The 8,590-nt window shown below is 34.4% G+C and overlaps 1 protein-coding gene across 1 annotated transcript in view; it reads right to left on the bottom strand.

The window, feature by feature from the left end:
* Positions 1 to 3,287: 3,287 nt before the first annotated feature.
* Positions 3,288 to 8,590, bottom strand: part of ABCA13 (ATP binding cassette subfamily A member 13) — a 169,136-nt gene continuing 163,833 nt past the window's right edge. Inside the window, 3 exon segments of the mRNA XM_042868886.1 lie at positions 3,288 to 3,382; positions 4,428 to 4,565; positions 5,915 to 6,020. Coding sequence (XP_042724820.1) covers positions 3,293 to 3,382; positions 4,428 to 4,565; positions 5,915 to 6,020 — 334 coding nt within the window. The 3' untranslated portion in view covers positions 3,288 to 3,292.

Below are 8,590 nucleotides of genomic sequence, written 5' to 3'. Positions count from 1 at the left end.
CCTAACATGCAACTTAGGAAGCGCCTTCTCTTTAGTTACTGTCAATCACTTAAAGAGAGATATTCACATTGCTAGCTTTGATCTCCCTATTCTTTAGAAAGAAAATTTGAAAGTGTTGATACAAATGGATTAAATCACATTTGGCTGAATCAAATAAACTGTAAGCTTTACTACTTACTAGGAAAAGACCAGGGAAGTAATGTTCTTACCTAAATTAGGTTTAGGCTGATCTATGAATTGAGCAGTTTCAACAAGAGTCAGACTCAACTCCACAATTAAGGAGATTTCAGATCCCAGATTTCACAGCGACAAACAAGCTCAAAGGGCTCTGCTGGAAATCACATTCTCCTCTAATCTGAGTAAAATTTATCATTTTTGTCATGACTGAACCAAACCAGGAACTAAATTCCTTCTTTTCATTGAAATTAAATATGAGGCAGGGTAAAAAACTTCACTTGATGAGTTTTGCCATCTTGTCTACTACTCCAAACACTCCTCTTTCTTTATTGAACTTGTGATTCTTTGATCTAAGGTTTAGACCTACAGTTTATTTTTGCCCATCTTATTCTATAATTTTACATAAACTAAGCTAGGGCCTCAAACAATCTACGCTGTGGTTGGTAGAAGCTCCTCCGCTGACTTACATAGTGGATTAGTCTCTCAAAAATATGAAAACTGTCTCCTCAATTTGACATTTGAGATACTCAGTTGATTTTCTAAATTTGAACTTAATATCAGTTTAGCACTCACGGTGAAGGGTATTTTTTCACAGAGAAATTTACAGCTGAAATAATATGAACTGTCTCTATTTAAAATCTCACAACAGAAGTTATTGTTTAAAATCCCTAGATGTCTTTGATTCAGAATTTAGGGGGATTAGAAGAAGAGGTATTTCTGCATGATCTGTGAATTCAAGGATTGTTTCATCATTAACATGTAAATGTTAATATCTGTCCACAAGTTTAGGACTTTTTAATTAAAAAAAAAAAAGAAAAAGCAACTTCAAAAAGTGGTCTTGAAACTTACATATTTCAGGAATGCAGCAAGTCAAGGAAAGGGAAGATGCCCTCTGAGACAAAAACCAGTACACTGCAAGTCAATTAGATTTTGACCTTCTTCAACTATAAAGGATTGGAAGACAAACATTGTTTGCTACTTGCCAGAATTAAATTGGGTCTCCTGAGATGCATATGAAGCAATTTAAAAAAAGAAAAACACTGTTAACTGGATTTACTCAACTATCAGTCTGGAGTAAACCTTATTTACCATATTCATCTATTACAGCAATATAATCTTTCATGTTTTAATCAGAGAAAAATGACATTTAATTAGTGTTACACTGCCAAACACTGAAAAAGTTCCTCTATCTACACATTCAGGTAGGCCATCATTTCTGAGTTTCACCACAGCAAGTCCTGTATTTTATGCTTCCACTGACCTAAGCAGGACTGTTTTATTAATTCAACTCCCTGGCCCACTTACTGGGCAGGAATAGGCTCCCTTCTCATAATTTTATATCTTTTGGCTAGGCTTCCTTATGCTCAGGGAACTGACACTATCTCTTGTTTTGAATCCATGCATTTAATTTCCTCACATATGTTTATTTTTTAAGGAATAGTTGAAAGACAGAGATTAGAGAAGGAAAGAAGGAAGGGGAAAGGAGAGGAAGGGGGAGGAAGGATGAAAGTGAAGAAGAAAGGAAGGAAGGAAACAGAGAGAATGAAAGAAGGAAAGAAAGAGAAGAAACTGTGTCACTAATTTACAGATCTAACCACATGAACAGGAAGACAAAAAAAAAAAAGCTCCGTAACACGAATTCTTGTCATGCTGTCCTTTCTGTTTTTCCATCCCAGCAAGAGTTTCAGAAACTTTCACCTGTTAAGTAAATTCAAATTATGACTAAAGAATGTCTGGCTGTGCTTTGTAGATCCTGTAGATCCCCAAGATCCTGAAATTAAGCAGTATAGTTTTATGATAACATACCCATTTCTGCCCAAATTTCCAGTGTCTGTCTTCTTTCACCCTCTGATTCTTTCACACTCTGCTTTGTAATACTAACCATTACTGTTCTGATGGAATCTTTGCACTCCCAGCCTCATGCAGAAATTAAAGATAACGAATTTCATCTTGAACATGACCATCCTATTGTATATCTACCGGTGTGGTGACTGCTCAGATTTGACGGTTCTTCTGTGCTTTGGATCTTGAGGAACATGGCAGAGTTGTGACACTGTATCGTAGATTCTACATTCCAAGCCCTTTCAATGATTAATGATTAATTTTCCTCAATATTTTTTTTTTTTTTCTCCCAGTGCCATACACAAGTATTTAGTCATTAAATCTTTACTTCATTTACACATGTATGGGCTGAATGCCCTGGCATGACCTTATATGAAGTACGTAAGACCATAATACACATTTATTGAAAAGTTTATTGATCAATGTCTGAATGCTTATTTCTTTTAGCATAATACTAAAACAGATTTTTTTTTTTTTTTTGGGGGGGGGGGGGGGGGGAAGGGGAAGAAAAGAAAAAGTTGGTAAAAAGGAAATAGGTTATTAAAGAAATGCTTAGGAATTCTCCAGCAACGACCTGTAGGCATAAGGGAAAACTCATTGTCAAGTATGATTTATGAAAGCTTATTAAATTTACTTTACATAACCAGGAGGTAGACTAGTACACTAATACCCTATTCGACATAAATCCTCATGGAATACAGTGCATCCATTATGCAATAAAAAGGCTAATTTAACTTGTCACAACACAGATCTGAATTAATGCAAAAGTCAAAAGGCTCCCAATTTTTCCTATTAAATACAAATGTTGGGTGATAGCTTAGCAATTTCTACTATTCGATTAGTTTTTCTTGACTTGTCACATAAAAATTAGCAACTAAGTGTGCATGCAAGAGAAAATTACTGCATTTGAATGAATATAGATCTACTACCAAAAGAAAATGCACTGTACACAGTGACATTTCAGACCAGTCTTTTTATGTTATGCAAAGATGCATTAATTTGGCCCTTTTTATTATAAAATTGCAGTTAGTTTCAAAACATCACTTTCTGGCAGAGTTTTTGTTGGCAGGTCACTACTCTCTTGCATTACTGAGAACTGATAACATTCCTTTTGGCCTACAAATGCCAACTCACCTCTGCTCATACTACATGCTTCTCACTCAGTCACAAACAGTTAACAGCTGAAAGTTTACACTGCATATAAAATGTGTATTTATATACGTACAAACACATATATGCACACACGCTGTTGAAACTGTATCCTGTTCTGATCCTAAACTGGCAGGTGGTCTTGAGGAACAGTGGGAGATTCTTGTGAAGAATCTGAGATTCCTTGCTGCTGTGTAGCAAAATTAATGAATATCTGTAAGACAAGAAAGAAGTAGAATTTTCAAAATAACAATATTTGAACAGAAAATTCAGAGACATGGCTAGTGATTTTTTTCACCTGCTTTTCTGACACAAAAATTAATAGTTTATTCTTGATTCAGATGATCATATTCATGTGCAAACAAACTTGGAGTGAATAACAAGGATGTTTATTATTCAAGAGAACTATTTAAACTGTGACACTCATTTTGTCTTGGGGAAGAAGTAATAGTAGGTGACTGAGGTGATGAATCACCATGAATAATGCAGAGAAGTAAAGCTTGCATGAACTATTCCTGATCATCAGGCTCAAATCACCTTATATTCATCCATTCTGTGAACAGATAATTCAAAAGCCATTAAAAAGATTAGTACAAATCAGAATATTTCATTAATGATTTGCACAAGGGTAAAAGGAATAACTTCACACCATTTATCATACAAAATTAATATTTTGACCAAATGCAAGTCCTTCAGTTTGCAGAATACACAAGAAGTTACATGCAAGATGCTCAAACACATCACAGCAATTCAGAAATGTCATCCTTGCTATTGATTTCTTGTTCCTTCTGCCCAAATAGGATTTCACAGTCACTAATAGCAGGATCTCTTCAGTCTGCTTGTGCATTTCTACTATGCTCTATTGTGTATTGTAGTACTGCAAAAGAAAACCCGCAAAGGAAAATGGCCTGTAAGCCTAAGATTTACTGTGATTATCAGACTTGTTCAGTCTTTTGAAGGGCATTAATAGGATCTCAACTATGTGTGGCGGTGGCAGTTCAGAGTCCCACCCCCTCACCCTGCACAAATCAGATGTATTTAAACAGTGATTAAGCTTGCATTCATAGCAAATATCATAGAACCATAGAATTACAGAATCACCAAGATTGGAAAAGATCCAGTCCAAAATCATCCAGCCCAACCATATACGCGCCTTCTCATGTTGTTTTGTGCTTATCCACAGTGTAAGAGCAATAAGGTTAATGTGATTACTGTGTAGACTTGAGATGGTCTGGAACTGCTGAAGAAGAAGAAAATACCTGCTCCAGTGTAGTTTGGCTAATGGAATAGTGTTTGATTTGGAGAAAAGCTTTGTAGTTCTCTAGGACTCTGAAGAGCTCAGCTAGGCATCCCTCACTTCGTGGTATATGGTACTCAAGCAGGTTAAGATGTTGTCCCTTAAAAGAAGCAAAACCAACAAAAATACATAAAGGTGACTATATATGATGATGAAGTTGTGCTTGCTATGACCAGACTGGTCTCAGTAGGCTCTCAAAGCTACATGAAACATGAAAAACATGAGCTTTTAAACAAGAACATATTTTGTCTCCTTTGGCAGCAAAATGAAATGTTCATACTGAAGACACACATTTTGTGTTTTGAGATTGCTTTTTGTTAACTTAATAAAAGATATATAAATTTAGGACACCTTTATGCTATGTGCTTTAAATTCAACTGATGGTAGTACCTATATAGTCATCTGAGAAGAAAATCTAAATCTATTTGTTTACCTGCAAGCCTACCCATACACATGACTATTCTGACTACACACTATTTCAATAATACAAAAGGAAAAAAATACTGGATCATCTCACCATTATGGCAAAAAGTAGCTGGTATTTTAAAAAGGGAAGGTTTCTGTAAATCTCTGGACTTTATTTGAGCTTTTGTATATCACATATTGCCTTTGATTCTTGCACTGAACTAACAAAGAACAAATGTAAAGAAAGGATATTTTATAATGCAGTGGGGTAAGATATAAAAGAATTCTTACTAACAATTTCTGCAGTAGGATGCTCATCATCTTTAAAGAAAAAATCAACAACAAAACTTAATTTCAACCTGACAGAAGTCTCTCTCTCTCTTAATACTATTCATTTACTGATAAGCTTCCTGGAAAAAAAAAATTATATATTTAAAAATTCATATATAGTGTGCACTTTTATATATATATGTGTATATATTTAGATAGATAGATAGATATTATATTATATATCTATTATATAAAATATATATAACATTTATATATATATGTATATGAATATGCACAAACATGAATAAACATATGTGCAAGAAGGTTCATAACTAAGGCATTCATAGTTTCACATTTTTTTCCTAAACAAAGGTAACAAATTAAAAAAATAAAAATTAAGAATTAAAGTCCTTTGAAATCTAATTACTGTAGGTCTTTTGGAAGGTTCCATATCAAATAAAACAATCTCTTTAAAGACTGAGAAACCAATCAAAGCAAGTGCAAGTTCAACTTGGTCCACAATAAAATCAAAGAGAATTTATTACTCTGAGAAAGGACCTATATATTTATGCTGCTTGAAATACTTCGGAATTGATTTAATCAATATCACAAGTCAGATGTGTAACAAATGCTTAATAAGAAAATGAAAGAGATGCTCATGCATATTTTCTTCAGAAAAATCAATGTATTTAAACACATATAAACATGGTTCTTATCAGCCCACTCTTAATCTTGCCATAAAATAATTACTATAATGAGGAATTTTAACTGTACCTTAAATTGTGCTCCAGGAAAATGCAGCTTTAGACAGTCCAAAATCATTCTTCGATAGCTTATTTCTTTGCTAAGCCAAACTTTGACAGAATAGCCATCTCCAAACCTGAAAATTATATGCAGAAATATAGACTCATTTGTCTACACTATGAAGGCAGCAAGAGCACTCATTTCAATTAATTTTCCTGTAACGATTATGGCAAATAAAACACTGTGTATCCCTACTGCATTATCACTGGGATATTACCACTTTAATATTTACTGGCAGGCAATGATTTCAATGAGAGAGTTGTTAAATTAATGATAACAAATAGAAACAAACAATAAACCCAAGCTAAATCCCTAGGTTTTAATTAGAACACTACGTTTCATTACACAATGTACTGTACATTAAATGAACTATACGTTAATTTTGGCACTACAAAAAAACTATGACAATTACCTATCATAAACAGAACGAAAATCCTTTATTTTAACTTTCCTAATGATGTGACAGCTCAGTTAGTATTTCAGCAAATGTGCGCACAATATGTTTTTGCACATACATAAAATAAAAATTTATTTAGGTTGATGGCAAAGTTAATGAATATACTTAAGCTCTATGGCCACACAATCTGTCTCATAGAATAATTTTGGAAATGAATTTCTCTCTCAATATACATGTGATAAAAGTTAAGTACAGCCAATCTAGCCAACACATTTTTTATTAAATTTACTCCCTGCTAATATATGTAACTGGGGAAGTTCCAATAAACCTATCAACGCTGAAATGAGCCTCATGTATGTTGCGTAAGTGGCAGAAGTAATGCAGCATAGGTTCAAGGGATTTCATTCCCCTGGCTCCAAACTGCATCTATTCCCATGAGTAATGGAAAGGCAGAGCTGAGAGGAGGACAAGAATTTCTAGCTGCATGTCCACATCCTCCCAAGAACCTTTCAGTTCCCCTGTATTCCCACTCCAGCACTCTCACATCCTTCATGCCAATGTTATTTCCTTTTATTTACTCTCCACCTGCACAATTACTCAACCCCAAATCCCTTGCTGTAGTTCTTCTGTTTCTAGTAACTTTCCTCCGTTATCCACAACAGCACTCCTTGCTGGCTAAACCTGCTTATTCGTGGTAGTGACTGAATTAAATGGGTCTGGCAGGATTGAAGCACATTTTCAGGTGATCAAATCTTTATGATGCTGCTCTTCTCAAATACAGAAATTAATGTCTACAGAATCTCAGTCAAAATGTAACAAAAATAGTATGGGCTATTTGGAGATGTATGTCCTGTTCAGCCACTAAGTAACTTTCAGCTAAACACTTCATATGAATATCATTACATCCCTCATCAGCAATGCACATGCAGCAGTATAAGAGGTTTAACTTCTATTTTGTTCAGTATCAGAATCTCCATTATTATAAAGCTTTTGGTTGTTTTGTCTTTTACTTTCCTTTTCTTTTTCTTTCTTTCTTTTCTTTCTTTTTGATTTTTGGTTGGTTGGGTCATTTTATTTGTTTTTTTAGTCAAACATAACCATGGACCCACTTGAAATGTAGTAAGAAGATCCAATCCTGATGCAATTTTATTTGTTTCTTCTTGAGGGATGATCAGTGAGTTAAATTATTTCCAGGCCAGTCTGTGGGGTACCAGCTGTTTGCTGCCCAGTGTGACCTGGCAGAGGAATGGTGTTGTTACACCAAACAGATCCACAACAAGGTGAAATCCAAAACAGCGGCTGGCTGGTTTGCTCCATAATTATTTAATAAAAAAAATTCATCTCTAATTATATCTTTTAAATGCATAGTATCATCCCTGCAAAATATGTGTGACAATAAAAAAGATATTACAAACAAGGATATAGTTAACAAGAATGTTCAATTCAGATGACAGCCAACTTGAGGCAATGCTTTACAAGAGATCATTGATTCTGATCAATTTTCTGGCATTTCTAGCCATCCGCTGCTGAATCACAGTTTGAAAAATACTGGCTTATGGAGGTGTTCATTGGTCTCATAAAATGAAATTGTTTCATGCAATGAAGTTTCCAAAGAAAATAAATCAAAAGTCTGATTAGCATAGACTAATAAGCCTGTGCAACTGTTTCAGTTCTAGATTGTGAATGGCACAAACACCAGCTCAGTCCAAACATAAAACTTTAAAAGATTAGTCTTCTGGCCAATCAAATTATAGTTCTTCTATATCTTGATTTTACAATTCTTTTCAGCTCAGCAACTCCCTACACAGAGTAAGCTGATCAGAAATAAACATTTCCCCTTGCTATAATCAGCAAGATGCTTCCAGTAGTAAACTGAGGCAATGGAAATTGAGTTGACCATTTTTTTCCACTGTTTTCCTCTCTAAATCAGACAATAATTAATTCAGAAACCAAAACTGGAATTACGGAGTAAAGCACAATCTGGTTTGAATAGCTCTGTTAGGATTGAACCTGTAACACCTAATAGTTCAAAACCTATGTAGGGAAACATTACCATGAGAATGGCATAAGTTGAGCCAGCACACCTGTTCAGCAGCCATCTGTTGCAAAAGAATCACAATTTCTTCAAAGCTATTTAATGAAGATATTTTCCATTGCTTATTTCTATCATAGTACTTTAACATCACCTGTATTTTTATTTGTATATATGCATACAGAGACACAAACACATATTCTAATTAAAATATTTT

The sequence above is a fragment of the Lagopus leucura genome, unplaced genomic scaffold (genome assembly GCF_019238085.1).
Source record: "Lagopus leucura isolate 7727_CA_CO unplaced genomic scaffold, USGS_WTPT01 Super-Scaffold_100002, whole genome shotgun sequence".
Classification (NCBI taxonomy): domain Eukaryota; kingdom Metazoa; phylum Chordata; class Aves; order Galliformes; family Phasianidae; genus Lagopus; species Lagopus leucura.
Note: the sequence above shows the minus strand (reverse complement) of the source record. Positions and strands in the feature narration are given on the sequence as shown.